Source organism: Scyliorhinus canicula, chromosome 3 (genome assembly GCF_902713615.1).
Source record: "Scyliorhinus canicula chromosome 3, sScyCan1.1, whole genome shotgun sequence".
NCBI lineage: Eukaryota > Metazoa > Chordata > Chondrichthyes > Carcharhiniformes > Scyliorhinidae > Scyliorhinus > Scyliorhinus canicula.
Window position 1 is genome coordinate 124,504,121 of NC_052148.1, and position 19,534 is coordinate 124,523,654.

General features: G+C 47.6%; 1 protein-coding gene across 2 annotated transcripts in view; it reads left to right on the top strand.

The window, feature by feature from the left end:
* Nucleotides 1-17,537, top strand: part of cnga1b (cyclic nucleotide gated channel subunit alpha 1b) — a 99,124-nt gene extending 81,587 nt beyond the window's left edge. For both annotated transcript variants that reach the window (XM_038791244.1, XM_038791245.1), the window contains exon 8: nt 12,932-17,537. In XM_038791244.1, the coding sequence (XP_038647172.1) occupies nt 12,932-14,349 (1,418 nt within the window). In that variant the 3' untranslated portion in view covers nt 14,350-17,537. The remainder of the gene's footprint in view (nt 1-12,931) is intronic.
* Nucleotides 17,538-19,534: the final 1,997 nt, after the last annotated feature.

The following is a 19,534-nucleotide window of genomic DNA, read 5'->3' on the forward strand; positions in this document are numbered from 1 at the left end:
TCTGTACGTGTACTGCCGGGCACATATCTAGTGTATTAAAGCCTGTTGTTTGGAACTACCTCTCGCCTCGTGTCCAATTGATGGTGCATCAGCAATGTTTAATGAGGACGGAAGATCGCGCCCATAGTTTCATTTAGTTACATTGCACCCTTGGAATTTCTTTCATTGCTGGGGAGCTGAGCTCACCAGCTCCTCAGAGATCAGGCCACCATTTTGAAAGAGTGCCCCAATCTCTAGGTGAGCTTGAGGATCCCCACACAAATGGCCATTACCCCACCCCCCTACCCCCAAGTGATGACAGTCTGATATGGGGTCCCTGCCCCTCCATAGGGCCCCCCATACCTCTTTACAGGCCTCCCTCTCCAATACCCCCACCCTTCAACCGCCCCAACCTCCTCATTCTCCTGCCTTCTCTCCATAACTCCTGATCCCCTTATTAATCAAGAACCTATCCAGTTCTGTCTTAAATACACTCAGTGATTTGGCCTCCACAGCCTTCTGTGGCAAAGAGTTCCACAGATTCGCCACCCTCTAGCTGAAGAAATTCCTCCTCATCTCTGTTATAAAAGATCTTCCCTTTAGTCTGAGTTTGTATCCTCTGCTTCTAGATTTTCCTACAAGTGGAAACATATTTTCCACATCCACTCTATCCAGGCCTCGCAGTATCCTGTAAGTTTCAATAAGATCCCCCCTCATCCTTCTAAACTCCAGAAGTACAGACCCCGAGTCCCCAACTGTTCCACATACGACAAACTCTTCATTCTAGGGATCATTTTTGTGAACCTCCTCTGGACCCTTTCCAAGGGCAGCCCATCCTTCCTTAGATACGGGTCCCAAAACTGCTCACAATATTCCAAATGGGGTCTGACCAGAGCCTTGTATAGCCTCAGAAGTACATCCCTGGACTTCTATTCTAGCCTTCTCGACATGAATGCTGACATTGTCTTCCTAACTGCCGACTGAATCTGCACGTTAACCTTAAGAGAATCGTGAACAAGGACTCCCAAGTCCCTTTATGCTTCTGATTTCCTAAGCATTTCCCCATTTAGAAAATAGTCTATGCCTCCATTTCTCCTTCCAAAGTGCATAACATAGAACATAGAACATAGAACAGTACAGCACAGAACAGGCCCTACGGCCCTCGATGTTGTGCCGAGCATTGTCCGAAACCAAGATCAAGCTATCCCACTCTCTGTCATTCTGTTGTGCTCCATGTGCCTATCCAATAACCGCTTGAAAGTTCCTAAAGTGTCCGACTCCACTATCACAGCAGGCAGTCCATTCCACACCCTAACCACTCTCTGAGTAAAGAACCTACCTCGGATATCCCTCCTATATCTCCCACCCTGAACCTTATAGTTATGCCCCCTTGTAACAGCTACATCACCCAAGGAAATAGTCTCTGAACGTCCACTCTATCTATCCCCTCATCATCTTATTATCCTCTATTAAGTCACCTCTCAGCCTAATCCACTCCAAAGAGAAAAGCCCTAGCTCCCTCAACCTTTCCTCATAGGACCTATCCTGCAAACCAGGCAGCATCCTGGTAAATCTCCTTTGCACCCTTTCCAATGCTTCCACATCCTTCCTATAGTGAGGTGACCAGAACTGCACACAATACTCCAAATGTGGTCTCACCAGGGTCATGTACAGTTGCAGCATAACACCACGGCTCTTAAAGTCAATCCCCCTGTTAATAACGCTAACACACTATAGGCCTTCTTCACGGCTCTATCCACTTGAGTGGCAACCTTCAGAGATCTGTGGACATGAACCCCAAGATCTCTCTGTTCCTCCACATTCTTCAGAACCCTGCCATTGACCCTGTAATCCGCATTCAAATTTGTCCTACCAAAATGAATCACCTCGCACTTATCAGGATTAAACTCCATCTGCCATTTTTTGGCCCAGCTCTGCATCCTGTCAATGTCTCTTTGCAGCCTACAACAGCCCTCCACCTCATCCACTATTCCACCAATCTTGGTGTCATCAGCAAATTTACTGACCCACCCTTCAGCCCCTTCCTCCAAGTCATTTATAAAAATCACAAATAGCAGAGGACCCCGACACTTCCGGTGGCGGCGATGACGTAGGAAGCCGCACATTTGGGAGCTCCCGTTTTAAACTGACTTTTCGGCTCTTTTTAGAGCCCAAAACGGAAATTTTTCGACGTCTCCCAGTGGGAGAAGGTGTGCTGATCGACTTTCCCCGCAGTCCATGACTCGAACTCGGAGTGGAAAGGGGGAAAAAACGGCAGCAGCTCCCCAGAAAAAACGGGGGAAGGAATCCAAGATGGCGGCTGGCGGAGCTCCAGAGGAGTGGAAGCAGTGGGCCCTGGAGCAACAAGCTGCTCTCCTGCGCTGTTTTGCAGACTTCAAGGGTGAGGTACTGAGCTCTCTGCAGGAAACGAACAGAAGGCTCTCGGAGATTCAGACGACCCAGGGTGCTGCCATCAAGGCTTTGCAGACGCAGGCCACTGAGCGAGAAGAGGAGGCCGGGATCCTCGTAAGTAAGGTGGAGGGACACGAGGCACTCCACAAGAAGTGGCAGGAACGCTTTGAGGAGCTTGATCACCGCATGAGGCGGAACAATCTGCGGATCTTGGGCCTTGCGGAGGGGCTAGAGGGGTCTGACCTGACAACCTACATGGCTACGATGCTGAACTCGCTAGTGGGGGCCGGGTCTTTCCATCTGCCCTTGGAGCTGGAGGGTGCACACAGAGTATTGGCCAGGAGGCCTAAGGAGAATGAACCCCCGCGTGCGGTGCTGGTGAGGTTACACCGGTTCAGTGATCGGGAGTGTGTGCTGCGCTGGGCCAAGAAGGTGAAGAGCAGCAATTGGGAGAATGGGGTAGTACGGATCTACCAGGATTGGAGTGCGGAGGTGGCTAAGCGGTGGTCCGGATTTAATCGGATGAAAGAGGTGCTTTACAGGAAAAAGATAAAGTTCGGAATGTTGCAGCCTGTGGGTAACTTATTCGGACCGGCATTATTATTTTGATTCCCCGGAGGAGGCGTGGGCCTATGTGCGGACGGAGAAACTGGACTTGAACTAGGGGTTGGGGGTTGCGGGGTCGGTTGTAATACTTGATTGCTGGATTCTGCTGTTGCTGTGTTCTCTTTTTTTTGTACTTTTGCAATTTTGGTATGGGTATTTATGGGGGTGTTGTTCTGTTCTGTTTTTTTTGCTGTGGGGCATTGTTTGAGTTTTGTCTCTTGCGGGGAGGGTTGGGGGGGTTTGTTGTATTCTATGTCGGGTTGGGGGTATGTAGTGGGGCTGGTATTTGGGAGCTGCGTCAGAAGGGTGTGATGGGGCAGTGCGAAAGTGCGGGCTTTCCTCTGGTTTCCCGCGCTGCGGGGCTGGGGGGTGGAGACGATGACGGGGGGAGGCAGGGCCTTAACTGGTTCTTCCCCGCGCTGGAGCGGTGCCTGGAGGAGGGATAGATTGGGGGATGATCCCACTTTGGGAGGGGTCGGGTTATTGGCGGGAGTTTCCGGGGTCAGCATAAATTAGCTGACCCACGGAAGTACAATGGAGGACGGTTCGCGGCTGGGAGGGTTCCTAGCCTGGGGGGGAACGGAGGGGGGGGGGGGGGGGAAAGGGGAATACCGGGTTGTTGCTGGTAGGGTCAGGAAGGAGCTGGTGGGGGCTGGGGGGACAGAGGTGTGGTGTTGTCGCTGTGGGGACTGCGTCGAGCAGGGGGTGCTGGCCTGGGGCGGGCAGTCGACGGGCTATGGCTAGTCGACGGGGGAGGGGGGCGGGACGCCCTCTGATTCGGTTGGTCACCTGGAATGCGAGAGGATTGAATAGGCCGGTGAAGCGGTCGAGGGTACTTGCTCATCTGAAGGGGCTAAAGGCAGATGTGGCAATGCTTCAGGAGACCCACCTGAAGGTGGCGGACCAGGTCCGCCTGAGGAAAGGATTGTTGGGGCAGGTTTTCCACTCGGGGTTGGATGTGAGGAACCGGGGAGTGGCGATTCTGGTGGGGAAAAATGTGTTGTTTGAGGCATTGGAGGTGGTGGCGGATAAGGGGGGTAGGTATGTGATGGTTAGGGGCAGGCTACAAGGAGAGAAGGTGGTACTGGCTAGTGTGTATGCCCCAAATTGGGACGATGCGGGCTTTATGAGGCGTATGTCGGGACGGGTCCCGGATCTGGAGGCGGGAGGTCTGATCATGGGGGGGGACTTCAATACGGTGTTGGATCCTTCACTGGATCGGTCCAGCTCTAGGACGGGTAGGAGGCCGGCGGCGGCCAAGGTACTGAGAGGGTTTATGGACCAGATGGGTGGGGTGGATCCATGGAGGTTTGTGAGGCCGAGGGCACGCGAGTACTCTTTCTTCTCCCACGTACATAGGGTCTACTCTCGGATAGACTTCTTCGTGGTGAGTAGGGGACTGATTCCGAGAGTGGAGGAGGCCGCGTATTTGGCCATTGCAATCTCCGACCACGCTCCGCATTGGATAGAGTTGGAGATGGGGGAAGGTGCGGGACCAACGTCCATTGTGGCGGTTGGATGTGGGGTTGTTGGCGGAGGAGGAGGTGTGTAGGAGGGTCCGGGCAAATATTGAGGGGTACCTCGAGGTGAATGATACGGGGGAGGTTCAGGTGGGGATGGTCTGGGAAGCCCTGAAGGCAGTAATTCGTGGGGAGCTGATATCCATCCGGGCACACAGGGAGAGGAGCGAGAGGAGTGAGAGGGATAGACTGGTGGGAAAGATGCTGGAGGTAGACAGGAGGTACGCAGAGGCACCAGAGGAGGGACTGTTGGGGGGGAGGCGCAGCCTGCAGGCTAAATTTGATTTGCTGACCACTAGAAAGGCGGAGGCACAGTGGAGGAAGGCACAAGGGGCAGTGTACGAACATGGTGAAAAGGCGAGTAGGATGCTGGCTTATCAGCTCCGCAAGCGGGATGCGGCTAAGGAAATTGCTGGAGTGAGAGACAAGAGTGGGAATGTGGTGTGGAAGGGGGTAGAGGTGAATGAGGTCTTCAAGGATTTTTATGGGGAACTGTACCGGTCGGAGCCAACGGGGGGGAGAAGGGGAATGGAGAGGTTCCTCGACGGGCTTTCTTTCCCGAAGGTGCAGGAGGAGCAGGTGGAGGGGTTGGGGGCGCCGATTGAGCTGGAGGAGCTAGTTAAGGGGATCGGGCAGATGCAGTCAGGGAAGGCACCGGGGCCGGATGGGTTCCCGGTGGAATTTTATAAAAAGTTTGTGGACCTAGTGGGCCCCTTGCTGGTGCGGACACTTAATGAAGCGTGGGAAGGGGGGACTTTGCCCCCGACGATGTCGCGGGCATTGATCTCGTTAATTTTAAAGAGGGACAAGGACCCCCAGCAGTGTGGTTCATACAGGCCCATATCTCTCCTCAACGTGGATGCTAAGGTCCTGGCAAAAATCCTGGCCACCAGGATAGAGGACTGTGTGCCAGGGGTTGTGCACGAGGACCAGACAGGTTTTGTGGAGGGAAGGCAGCTGAACACGAATGTGCGGAGATTGTTGAATGTCATCATGATGCCGGCGATTGAGGGGGAGGCAGAGATAGTGGTAGTGCTGGATGCGGAGAAGGCCTTCGATAGAGTGGGGTGGGGTTACTTATGGGAGGTGTTGGGGAGGTTTGGATTTGGTGAAGAGTTCATTAGATGGGTAAGGCTGCTATATGAGGCCCCGATGGCGTGCGTGGCCACGAATAGGAGGAGGTCGGAGTACTTCCGGCTTTACCGAGGGACCAGGCAGGGTTGCCCCCTATCCCCCTTGTTTGCATTGGCAATCGAGCCACTGGCGATGGCGTTGAGGGATTCAGAGAGGTGGAGAGGTTTGGTGCGAGGTGGGGAGGAACATAGGGTATCGTTGTATGCCGATGACCTGTTACTGTATGTGGCGGACCCGGTGGGAGGGATGCCGGGGGTGATGGAGCTGCTAGCTGAGTTTGGGACCATATGTTCTGGGCATGCCCGGCACTGGAAGAATTCTGGAAGGGGGTGGCGGGGACGGTGTCGAGGGTGGTTGGATCCAGGGTCAAACCAGGGTTGGGACTCACAAATTTTGGAGTTGCGGGAGTGCAGGAGGCGAAAGAGGCCGGTGTCCTGGCCTTTGCGTCCCTAGTAGCCCGGCGGAGGATCTTGCTGCAGTGGAAGGATGCAAGCCCCCCAAGCGTGGAGACCTGGATCAGTGACATGGAGGGATTTATAAAATTGGAAAGGGTCAAATTTGCCCTGAGAGGATCAATACAAGGGTTCTATAAACGATGGCAGCCTTTTCTGGACTTTCTGGCTCAAAGATAGGCATCTTGGTCAATAGCAGCAGCAACCCGGGGGGAGGGGGGGGGGGGGTGTTCCTTATTGTAGTTTCTATTATGTAACTTAATATTGTGTTAATTCGCGTTATTGTTAATATGTTCATGGAGATGGGGCGAATGTTTATGATTGCTATTATTATTGTTATTTTTGGTATTTTATTATGGTTCGTTATTGTTGTATAAATTCAAAATTTTTCAATAAAAATTATTTTTTTTTAAAAATAGCAGAGGACCCAGCTCTGATCCCTGTGGTACACTGCTGGCAACTGGTCTCCAGTCTGAAATTTTTCCATCCACCACCACCCTCTCTCTATTATGTGATAGCCAGTTACTTATCCAATTGGCCAAATTTCTCTCTATCCCACACCGCCTTACTTTCTTCCTAAGCCGACCATGGGGAACCTTTTCAAACGCCTTACTAAAATCCATGTATATGACATCAACTGCTCTACCTTCATCTACACACTTATTTACCTCCTCAAAGAATTCAATCAAGTTTGTGAGGCAAGAGTTACCCTTCACGAATCCGTGTTGACTATCCTGGATTAAGCTGCATCTTTCCAAATGGTCATAAATCCTATCCTTCAGGACCTTTTCCATTAACTTACCGACCACCGAAGTAAGACTAACTGGCCTATAATTACCAGGGTCATTCCTATTCCCTTTCTTGAACAGAGGAACAACATTTGCCACTCTCCAGTCCTCTGGCACTATCCCCATGGACAGTGAGGAGCCAAAGATCAAAGCCAAAGGCTCTGCAATCTCATCCCTTGCCTCCCAAAGAATCCTTGGATATATCCCATCTGGTCCAGGGGACTTGTCGACCCTAAGGTTTTTCAAAATTGCTAATACAGCCTTCCTCAGAACATCTACCTCCTCCAGCCTACCCACCTGTATCACACTCTCATCCTCAAAAACATGGCCCCTCTCCTTGGTGAACACTGAAGAAAAGTATTAATTCGACGCCTCTGCTGTTTCTTCTGCCTCCATGCACAAGTTCCCACTACTGTTCTTGACCGGCCCTAACCTCACCCTGGTCATTCTTTTATTTCTCACATAAGAGTAAAAAGCCTTGGGGTTTTCCTTCATCCGACCCACCAAGGACTTCTCATGCCCCCTCCTAGTTCTCCTAAGCCCTTTTTTTAGCTCATTCCTTGCTACCTTGTAACCCTCAAGCGTCCCAACTGAACCTTGTTTTCTCATCCTTACATACGCTTCCTTTTTCCTTTTGACAAGACATTCAACCTCTTTTGTGAACCATGGTTCCCTCACTCGGCCATTTCCTCCCTGCCTGACAGGGACATACCTATCAAGGACACGTAGTATTTGTTCCTTGAACAAGCTCCACTTTTCATTTGTGCCTTTCTCTGACATTTTCTGTTCCCATCTTATGCCCCCTAATTCTTGCCTAATCACATCATAATTACCCCTCCCCCAATTATAAACCTTGCCCTGCCGTATGGCCCTATCCCTCTCCTTTGCAATAGTGAAAGACACCGAATTATGGTCACTATCTCCAAAGTGCTCTCCCACAAACAAATCTAACACTTGGCCCGGTTCATTACCCAGTACCAAATCCAATGTGCACCCCCCCCCCCCCCCCCCCCCCCCCCCTTGCCAGCCTATCCACATATTGTGTCAGGAAACCCTCCTGCACACTCTGTACAAAAACTGCCCCATCCAAACTGTTCGACCTATAGAGGTTCCAATCAATATCTGGAAAGTTAAAGTCACCCATGACAACTGCCCTGAGACCTCCACACCTATCCATAATCTGTTTTGCAATTTCTTCCTCCACATCTCTATTACTATTTGGGGGCCGATAGAAAACTCCTAACAACGTGACCATTACTTTCCTATTTCTAACTTTGGCCCATATTACCTCAGTAGGCAGACTCCCCTTCGAACTGCCTTTCTGCAGCCGTTAAACTATCGTTAATTAACAATGCAACTCCTCCACCTTTTTTACCACCTTCCCTACTCTTACTGAAACATCTATACCTTGCAACTTCCAACAACCATTCCTGTCCCTGATCTAACCATGTCTCCGTAATGGCCACAACATCGTAGTCCCAAGTACCAATCCACGCTCCAAGTTCACCTACCTTATTCCTGATGCTCCTTGTATTAAAGTAGACACACTTCAACCCACCTTTCTGTCTGCCGGTACACTCCTGCAACCATGATACCCTCCTCAGTACCTCACTACGCTCAATACTGGCTTCTGGACAACAACTCATTTTCCCATCCCCCTAACAAATTAGTTTAAACCCCCCCCCCCCGAAAGAGCCGTAGCAAATTTCCCTCCCAGGATGTTGGTGCCCCTCTGGTTCAGGTGCAAACCGTCCTGTCTGTACAGGTCCCACCTTCCCCAGAATATGCTCCAATTATCCACATAACTGAAACCCTCCCTCCTACACCATCCCTGCAGCTATGTGTTTATCTGCACTTTCTCCCTGTTCCTCACCTCACTAGCACGTGACACCGGCAACAAACCAAAGATGACAACATGGTTTGTCCTGGCTCTCAGCTTCCACCCTAGCTCCCTAAATTCTTGTTTTAAATCCCCTTCCCTTCTCTTACCTATGTCGTTGGTACCGATGTGTACCACGACTTGTGACTGTTCCCCCTCCCCCTTAAGGATTCTGAAAACACGGTCCGAGACGTCACAGACCCTGGCACCCGGGAGGCAACATACCATCCGTGAGTCTCTTTCGTTGCCACAGAACCATCTATCTGTCCATCTAACTATCGAGTCCCCAATAACTATTGCTCTCCTGCTCTCCCTCCTTCACTTCTGAGCCACAGGGACGGACTCAGTGCTGGAGACCCGTTCACTGTGAAATCAGCAGGGACACTGATAGCATCCCTCACCTCAAACATTCTGCAGGAGGAACATTGCACTGCCTTCCCTGCCATCCCCTCTAGATAAAACAAGAAAAAGAAGGAAAGAGCCTACCTGTTATTCACTCTACCCCTTAGGTTAGAGGAGGTGGAAGGGTGGGGGACACAGTGACCGCAATGCACTGATGCAAATTTTCCCCGCAACTGCCAATCAGCAGCTCCGCTCTGCTGCCCTCTGCTGGATGCTTTCCTTCACTTGAACACAAAGGGTGTCTTGCTCAGGTACACTTTCTGGATACAGTGACCGCAATGCACTAATGCCAGTTTTCCCCGCAACAGCCAATCAGCAGCTCCGCTCTGCTGCCCTCTGCTGGATCATGCTGCCCTCTGCTGGATCATGCTGGCCTCTTCTGGATCTGCTGGATAACCGCACACTTTTCCACATTGTATTCCATCTGCCACTTTTTTGCCCACTCTCCTAGCCTGTTCAAGTCCTTCTGCAGCCCCCCCCCCCCCCCCGCTTTCTCAATACTACCTGTCCCTCTACAGATCTTTGTATCATCTGCAAACTTAGCAACTGTGCCTTCAGTTCCTTCTTCCCGATCATTAATGTATATTGTGAAAAGTTGTGGCCCCAGCACAGACCCCTGAGGCACACCACTAGGCACCGACTGCCATCCTGAAGACCCCTTTATCCCCACTCTCTGCCTTCTGCCAGTCAGCCAATACTCTATCCATTCCAGGATCTTACCCGTAAAACCATCTGCTCTTAACTTATTAAACAGTCTCCTATGCGGCACCTTGTCAAAGGCCTTCTGGAAATCTAAATAAATCACGTCCACTGGTTCTCCTTTGTCTATCTTCCTTGTTATACAGTGAACGGTAGAACCCTCAAGAGTATTGACAGTCAGAGAAATCTAGGTGTATAGATCCACAGGTCACTGAAAGGGACACCACAGGTGGAGAAGGTAGTCAAGAAGGCATACAGCATGCTTGCCTTCATTGGCTGGGGCATTGAGTATAAAAATTGGCAAGTCATGTTGCAGCTGTATAGAACCTAGTGATGCGACCATCAATTCACATGAGACAGAGAGTTGAAGTGAACAGTGGCTTTAATCAACTAGAACAGTGCCTGCCTGCAACTGTTCTGCAATGAGAGCCACCTACAGGGCAGCTGCTCTTTATACTCCCCTCAAGGGGGGGGGGAGCCAGGGGCGGAGCCCACAAGGGCACCAACATGATACAATCAGTATAGTACAGTACAATAGTCCATAGGTGGAGCCCACATGGGTAACAGCGTGGTACAATGTAGTACAGTGGTGAATGGTTACTATAATACGTTCACCACATTTGGTTAGGCCACACTTGGAGTATGGTGTTCAATTCTGGTCGCCACACTCCCAGAAGGATGTGAAGGCTTTAGAGAGGGTGCAGAAGAGATTTACCAGGATGTTGCCTGGTTTGGAGGGCATTAGCTATGAGGAGAGGTTGAATAAACTCAGTTTGTTCTCACTGGAACGACGGAGGTTGAGGGGCGACTTGATAGATGTCTACAAAATTGTGAGCGGCACAGACAGAGTGGATAGTCAGAGACTTTCTCCCATGGCAGAGGGGTCAATTACTAGGTGACGTAGGTTTAAGATGCAAGGGGCAAGGTTTAGAGAAGATGTATGAGGCAAGTTTCTTTACACAGAGAGTAGTGGGTGCCTGGAACTCACTGCCGGAGGAGGTGGTGGAAGGAGGGACAATAGTGATGTTTAAGGGGCATCTTGACAAGTACATGAATAGGATGCGAATAGAGGGATACGGACCCAGGAAGTGCAGAAGATTTTAGTTTAGACGGGCAGAATGGTCGGCACAGGCCTGGAGAGCTGAAGGGCCTGTTCCTGTGCTGTACTTTTCTTTGTTGTTTGTTCTTACTTCCTCAAAGAACTCTAGCAGATTTGTCAGGCATGACTTCCCCTTGACAAAGCCATGCTGACTCAGTCCTATTTTATCACGTACTTTGTGAAAGCAGAAGGACTGGGGCAGAAATGAGAAATGGGACTGAGGATTGGTCTTCAACTGAGGATAGGGAGGGATGGAAGATTGGATATAGTTCTATTTTTTATTTCATGTTGTTATATGTGCTAAATGGGATGAAGTTGCCTATTTCGGTAAGGTAGAAGTTGGTATTTTTTGTAATGACTGCTTTCTGGGGTTTGTGTGTTTGCACTGGGTTTGTTTGTTTGAAGGGGGTTCTTTGTTTTCCTCGGACCGGGTGGGGGGGAGGGGTTGGTGGGTGTGATACCAAAGAGAAAATGCTGGAAAATCTCAGCTGGTGTGGCAGCATCTATAGGGAGTCCAGATGACCCTTTATCACACCCTTTGGTGGGTGTGGAGCTTGGGTAAGGGCCTCCCCGCTAGCAAGCTCAAGCTGGCTAGTGAACGTGAGTGTGGTTGGGGGAGGGGCAGCGGTCATTGGAGCCTGGTCGAACAGGTTTCGATGGGCCTAGGAGGTGGTGATAAGTGGGGGGAGGGGACCAATACTGGGTGAGATGTTTTCAAGAGGAAGTAGATGGGGGAATTCTGGGAGGGGGAGGGGTTTAATGCACCAAAGGGATGGGGTGGGCCAGGCCCAGTGAGCAGGCCCCGTATTCCTGGGGGTTGTTTTGTGAGGTTGGAAGAGTTGGGGGAGAAATATGGACTGGGGCAAGGGAAAGGGTTTAGATACCTGCAGCTCCGAGATTTTGTTATGAAGGAGGTTCAGAGCTTCCCGATAGCGCCGACTCCATATTATTGGAAGAGGGGTCAACGGCAGGGTGAACGGGGAAGGTGGTGGTGTCGGCGATCTACAGGAGGATTTTGTGGGAGAATGGGGTGTCTATGGAGAGGATTAATTAATTGGGAGGAAGAGTTGGGGGGGGAGGTAATGGAAGACAGTTTGTGGTGTGAGGTGCTCTGGAGGGTGAACGCCTCAACCTCATGCACGAGGTTGGGGCTGATACAGCTGCAGGTCGTGTATAGGGCGCACCTCATGAGGGCAAGGATGAGCCGACTTTTTGAGGGAGTGGAGGACGTATGTGAGCAAGTTAGGAGGTGTCCCGAAAATCATCTACATATGTTTTGGTCCTGCCTGAAGCTGGAGGAGTATTGGAGGGAGGTTTTAAGTGTCATCTCGGGGGCAGTGTACATGAACTTGGAACCAGAGCCCCTGGAAGCCATTTTCGGGGTGTCGGACCGGCCAGGGCTGCAGATGGGTGCGGGGGCAGAAGTATTAGCCTTCACCTCGCTGATTGCCCGGAGGCAGATCCTGTTGGTGTGGAGGTCAGCTTCTCCACCCTGTGCCACGGCGTAGCGGGGGTGGAGGGGGGGATTTACTGCAATTTCTGACTCTCGAGGTGAAGTTTGAGTTGAGGGGGATGAAGGAACGTTCTACAATTCATGGGGACTGTTTATTATGCACTTTCGAGAATTGGGTTCCATTGAAAATTGGGCAGGGGGTGCGGTGGGATGGCTGGGGTTTTGTTGTTTTTGATTACACTGTTTATTGGTTGACTGTTAATTTGTTTACCTGGAACGCACGGGCAGATGTTTCGGTCTGTATATTGAGGTATATTGAGATGTTTCTGTTTGTTGTTGTATTTGTTTTTTGTTTGTTTTTTCTTTTGTTGTTTATTTGATGAAAATGTTGAAAATTAGGAGAATAAAAAGATGAAAAAAATAATAAATTCAGTGCCACATCCGATTCCAAAGACTCTTTCAGAATTGTCTTATAATTAATTATTGTTGTTTTTTCCTTTCCCCACAGGTTATTTGGAACAAGGTCTGTTAGTCAGTGACATTAAGAAACTCAGAGAGAGATACTTTTCCACAATCCAATTCAAATTGGATCTCGTGTCGCTCATACCGACTGACTTTCTTTTCTTTCTCGTGGGACTAAAATACCCAGAAATTAGATTAAATCGTTTGACTAGGATTAGTCGAATGTTTGAGTTCTTTTCAAGAACCGAAACTCGGACAAACTATCCAAACATCTTCAGGATTTCCAACCTTGTCATGTACATCGTGATCATTATCCATTGGAATGCATGTATGTACTTTTCAATTTCCAAAGCTATAGGGTTTGGGGCAGACACATGGGTATATCCAGATGTAAATATTCCAGAATTTGCCCAGCTTTCCCGGAAGTATGTGTACAGTCTCTACTGGTCAACACTGACACTCACCACCATTGGAGAAACGCCTCCTCCAGTCACAGATCCGGAATACTTCTTTGTCGTGGCCGATTTCCTGGTTGGAGTGTTGATTTTTGCCACCATTGTTGGTAACGTCGGTTCCATGATTTCTAACATGAATGCAGCTCGTGCAGAGTTTCAGTCAAGGATCGATGCCATCAAACAATACATGCACTTCCGAAAAGTGAGCAAAGAATTGGAGAAAAGAGTTATCAAATGGTTTGACTACTTGTGGACAAACAAAAAGGCTGTAGATGAAAGAGAGGTCTTGAAGTATCTTCCAGACAAGTTAAGAGCAGAGATTGCCATCAATGTCCATCTCGATACGCTGAAGAAAGTTCGTATCTTTGCAGATTGCGAAGCTGGCCTGCTAGTTGAGTTGGTGTTGAAACTAAGGCCCCAGGTGTACAGCCCTGGAGATTATATCTGCCGCAAAGGAGACATTGGTAGAGAAATGTACATAATCAAAGAAGGGAAACTTGCTGTTGTTGCTGACGATGGAATCACTCAGTTCGTGGTTCTAAGTGATGGCAGCTACTTTGGTGAAATTAGTATTCTGAATATCAAAGGTAGTAGAGCTGGAAATCGAAGAACGGCAAACATTAAGAGCATAGGCTACTCAGACTTGTTCTGCCTCTCCAAAGATGATCTAATGGAAGCCCTCACCGAGTACCCAGATGCAAAAGCAATGCTGGAAGAAAAGGGAAAACAAATTCTAATGAAGGATGGCCTTCTGGATCTAGAGATTGCCCAGCTTGGGGCTGACCCAAAGGACATGGAAGAGAAAATAACGAGACTGGACATGGCAATTGACCTTTTACAGACTAAATTTGCTCGACTTCTGGCAGAATACAATTCTACACAACAGAAATTAAAAGAAAGAGTGACAAGGATTGAGAACAAAATTAAACGATCAGGGATAACGTTTGAATATTCAGAACTGACAGATATTGAAGCAGCAGCTGTAGCTGAAGAAAGTAAAAAAGAATAAACATGCGCATTAATATTGCAACACTAATAATTTTTTACCTTACTGGACACACTGAAGAGTCATATCTCAGGAAGAAAATCCCTTTAAACATTGGCAAACTGTTATAATTACAGTTAAATCATAGTTTTCAAAGTACGTTTTATACATAGAATTTACAAATATTGAAGAAATATAACTGAAAACTGACTTGGGAATTTAATTACAAATTATTAGCGAGTCTTCGCTGTCAGGGTAGAACAATTTTTCCAGTGCTCAAAATTAAAACTACAATGTTAAGTAAAAATGTCAGCAATGCTCTTTGCTTAAACTCATAGTAAGAAGAAAGAACAACATTATATTTACATAGCATTTTAACATGTCCCTGGGATGTTCCAAAATGGATTATTGTCAAAGAGCAATCACTATTGTTATGTGGGCATTGTGTTGTGTTGTAAATAACTGTGTTCAAAAATATGCAGTATGAAAAAGTATATGTTTTTGTAGCTGTAGCTGTGCAATTTCTTGGGTTATTACCCTGATATCACAGTCAGGTTCACACTCAACAGTGCTAAATCAGATGGAGTTTCAGAGTCACTAGATCGGAATGGGGCAAGAGGGCCTCGTCAAGTGCATCTCTAATATTTATCAGCCCCACAATCGTATGACTTTTGTGAGGATTACACAGTTTGGGAATATTGCAATTTGGAACCCTTGCTCAGAAACAGGATTGGGAACTAAGGGAGTTATTGCCACTGAATCAATGCCCAACCTGCCATTCATTTTATAAGGTGTAAACAGAACTTCCTGAAATGGGAGGTCAGCATAAATGGGTCTTTGCCATTTCCCTGGAGATTTGTTCTTCTCATGCTACAGTTACAGCAGGACAATGGTAGACCCTTACAGGTTTCAGGGTCTATGAGTCAGTAACAAATTGTTAATTGTGAAACATGTTTTAAAGGAAAACTGTACATCTCAATTGCCACATATTCTAAAATGTATATGGACATAAAATGCTAATGCAACTAAAAGGCATGAGTAATAATCAATATTTCTCTTTACAACTGGATAAGTTACAATCTGGAAATAGAAACATTGTGGGAATTCTTAGCTTCAGTTATATCTTGGTTCTACTCTAATGGGAAATGCAGATTTTTGGCATGCATTAAATAGGTCACAAGAGTGTGCGGGGGCAGGGTGATTTTTCACAAAGTATATATTCTTTGACTACCTCTGACCAACAAATTTAAGATACGAACTAGGGAGACTTGACTGAGGAGGCAGAGTCTATTTATTTTAACATTTAGACTGATGTGACAAGGTGAATATATACTATTTGAACCATCATGGGCGGAATTCTCCATTGGCCAACGCCAAAATCAGGGTGTGCGATTGGGCGGAGAATAGCTCCTGATGCTCAATTTGCGGCAGGTGCCGGTTTGATACGGAATCACGATACTCCACCTCCCGGAAAACAGCGTCAGTGCGATGCACGCCGCGTGTAGTTGAAACACCATTTGCATATCTTTAGTGGACCCACCCGCGATTCTTTGCCTCCGATGGGCCGAGTTTCCGGCGGTTCTCACAAATCATGAACCTGGCCTGGTGGCTGCTGATTGAGAGAGGGCATACGGACAGTGTCCAGCACCGCCACATTTCACCGATGGTCATGCCACTGACCGGGGTGGCTTCTGCCAGGGCTGCGGGGAGTAGTGGGGTTTGGCCAGGAGGTGAGCTGTGGGGTTGAGATGGGAGGGTACACAACACCATTACTGCAGCTGGCAAGGCAGCCATTTAGCTGCACATGCCGCTGACCCTGGGATATATAGGTGCCCCCCCCCCCCCCACCCCGTATGGGCGCTCCAGCACAATTTGTCCCATTCTTTTGGCCATCATCAGTGTGTGTGTGGGGGGTGTATAGTCTAAGCATGGCTGCAGCTTGTCAGCCCTGCGAGTGTTCACATTGGACCCGGCGATTCCCGCTTCGTTTTTCATAAGTTTCGATGGTGCTCCACGAGGCGCCGGTGCTAGCCCTGCACTGGTAGCAGAATCGGTGCAGATGTGGCACCGATTTTTCTGAAAGTCCATGGATTCTCCTTTGGGGTCAGCACTTAGACTCAGAAACGGAGAATCTGGCCCAATATATGGAATAATACATTTTATATGGAATAATACATTTATATGGAATAATACGTTGTACATATATAAGCTGAATTTTAGATATGTTGTACAGTACAACTTATGAGTGTTAATTCCAGTATAGTGGATTTGAAATTCTGTTAATGTCATATTTGATTGCACTGATGTAGAAGAAAACCTTCCTGTAACAAAGTGACCAGAACTGTACTTCAGTTTGAGGGAATGAGGAGCGGAGCCAAGGCTAGTATTTTAAACCTAAATAAGGGCAGTTGTGAGGGTATGAAAGCACAGCTAGCTAAAGTGAACTGGCAAATTATATGACGGGATCGGTAAATAGAGATGCAGTGGCAAACATTGAAGGAAATATTTGAGAAATACACAGAATAGATACATCACGAGAAATACAAATTCCGAGGGGAGGACCCATCAGCCCCCCTGGTTAACTGAAAAAAATAAAGAAAGGCTGGGCTTGTTTCAATTAGAGTTTAGAAGAGTGAGGGGAGACTTGATTGAAATCTATAGTCCTGTGCGGTATTGACAAAATGGACATTGAAAGGGTGTTTCCTCTTATGTGTAAGTCCAGAAGTAGAGGGAGCTATTTTAAAATTAGGCATCACCCTTATAGGAGAGAGATAAGGCAATTTTTTTCTCAGAGGGTTGTGTGACTTTGGAACCCTCTGCCTCAGAACGCACTGGAATCACTGAATATTTTTTAAAGTGGCGGTAGATAGATTCTTGTTCGGCAAGGAAATCATAGGGTATCGGGGATAAATAGAAATGTGAAATTCAACACAAACAAATGAGCCATGATCTTATTGAATGGTTGAGCAAGCTTAAGGGGCCGAATGGCCTATTTCTCTTATTTTGTATGTTTGTATGAATGTGCAGGGATTCAAGGAGAGGACAGGGGAGTGACAGTACATGCTCCTTAGGAGAACCAGCATGGATATGTTGGGCCAAATATCTTTTTGTGCTGCAAAAATTCTATGAGTCCAAAATTATACAAATCAAAATGATCTTTCTATCTGTGTACAGTAATTTTGTTTACACTAATAAATTATTCAAAATAGCTACTCAGAGTCTGCTGGCACTGTTCTTAAACATTTTTTTTTAGAATACCCAATTCATTTTTTCCAATTAAGGGGCAATTCAACGTGGCCAGTCCACCTACCCTGCACATCTTTGGGTTGTGGGGGTGAGACCCACGCAGACAAGGTGAGAATGTGCAACCTCCACACGGACAGTGACCTGGGGCCGGGATCGAACCCGTGTCCTCAGTGTCGGAAGGCAGCAATGCTAACCACTGCGCCAACGTGCTGCCTCTGAGTCTGCTGGTACTGCTCTTGTCAACGTTCCAGGTACAAAAACAGTATTCGGGTGGTACTCTCAGGACTTTTTGTTCTATAGATTGGTTTTGATTCCTCATGGCATTATTACCATGTGATTATAGGAAGTGAAATATTTTACTTAATCACAGATTTGTAAAACACATGAGTTCCACAAGACCCCATGGTATAAGTTTCCTAACGCAGGACATCTGCTGCTAGCTACTGCTGAAATTTGCACAGTCAGGTGGAAGCCAGGTGATTTACATGCTCATGGCAGCACTGGGAACTCCCCATTCCAAAGAGGCTACATCCTCTGGCATGTAATCCAAGAGCCAGGGATGAGTGTTAAGCCACACCTGCAGCATATGTAAGTTACCCGCTTTATAAGGCAGCTAATTCAAATCATTTAACACAATATTCTGAAGATCTTCAAGATTGTGAGCTGACCTATGGCTGGACATCTTAACTAGCATGAGCTGGCCAGAAATTTGGGTCTCTATGAGGGCCAAAGACATGGGAAGTCCAGGTGTAGAATGTTCCATACCAGGCTCCAATTCCCTGGCTCCATTTACTTCAGTATCCAAGATAAAAGTGGCAGAAATTCCACTCCTACATGATTATCTGGAAAATGAAGGTGTACCCAGGCCCAGGCTGGGTTTCCTGCTCCAGTGGACTGACACTAATGCATTTGAATGAGCAAGGTGTTTTCGCCCTTTGTAGTTGGGATGCAATATTTGATAACTTGTAGCAAAATTATTAAGAGCCAGATTGCATAAACTGAGAAGAAAGACTATTTTTGCCCCACACAGAAATATATAGTTGATTTAAAATTGATTTTGATTTATCCTTAGTCAACTACGTGAATCGCAGGTTTAATTTATTATAGATTATTGATCAATTATTCTCTAGCTATAAAGTAACCAAGTTGTGAAAAAATAGTTTTGTAAGACCATGTTTAGAAGGTCCATAGCTATAAATATCAACTTCTGTAGTCTTTCCAAATACTACAATTAATAGTTTGATATAACGAGCAACACATTTCCAATAGATACTGCCAGTAGGCAAGGCTGTCCATCCAGGGTATGACCTTGTAAAATTACAACAAAGTTTTGAGAGTTATTTAAGTCACTGTGTGTTGTAAAAGTCAGTCAGTTACAGTAGTTGCTTCCATATGGTATTTAGTACACAGGTATGTATGACTGAATAGTGGAAGGATTTGGCAAAGCTTTCATTGGATAACACTTCTGCTAGGGAGTACTATCTGACCATGCTGGGAATGCAGTTGGATCAGAACCTTACGGTGGAACATTACCTGGTGTTCAGTGGCTACAGGTCTCATGTTAAGGCAATACTGTGACCATTTCCATGATACACGGAGGAATAATAGGAACATAGAATATTAGCTAAAACTCTTGAATGTTGTAGGTTGGCAACTGACAGGCCAAAACCTGAGATCATAGAATCATAGAATTTGCAGCACAGAAGGAGGCCATTTGGCCCATCAAGTCTGCACCAGCCCTTGGAAAGGGCACCCTTCACCCTATTCCCGTAACCCAGTAACCCCACCTAACCTTTTTGGACACTAAGAACAATCTAGCATGGCCAAACCTGTACATCTTTGGACTGTGGGAGGAAACTGGAGCACCCGGGGGAAACTCACGTAGACACGGGGAGAATGTGCAGACTCCACAGAGACAGTGACCCAAGCCAGGAATGGAACCTGGGACCTTGGAGCTGTGCAG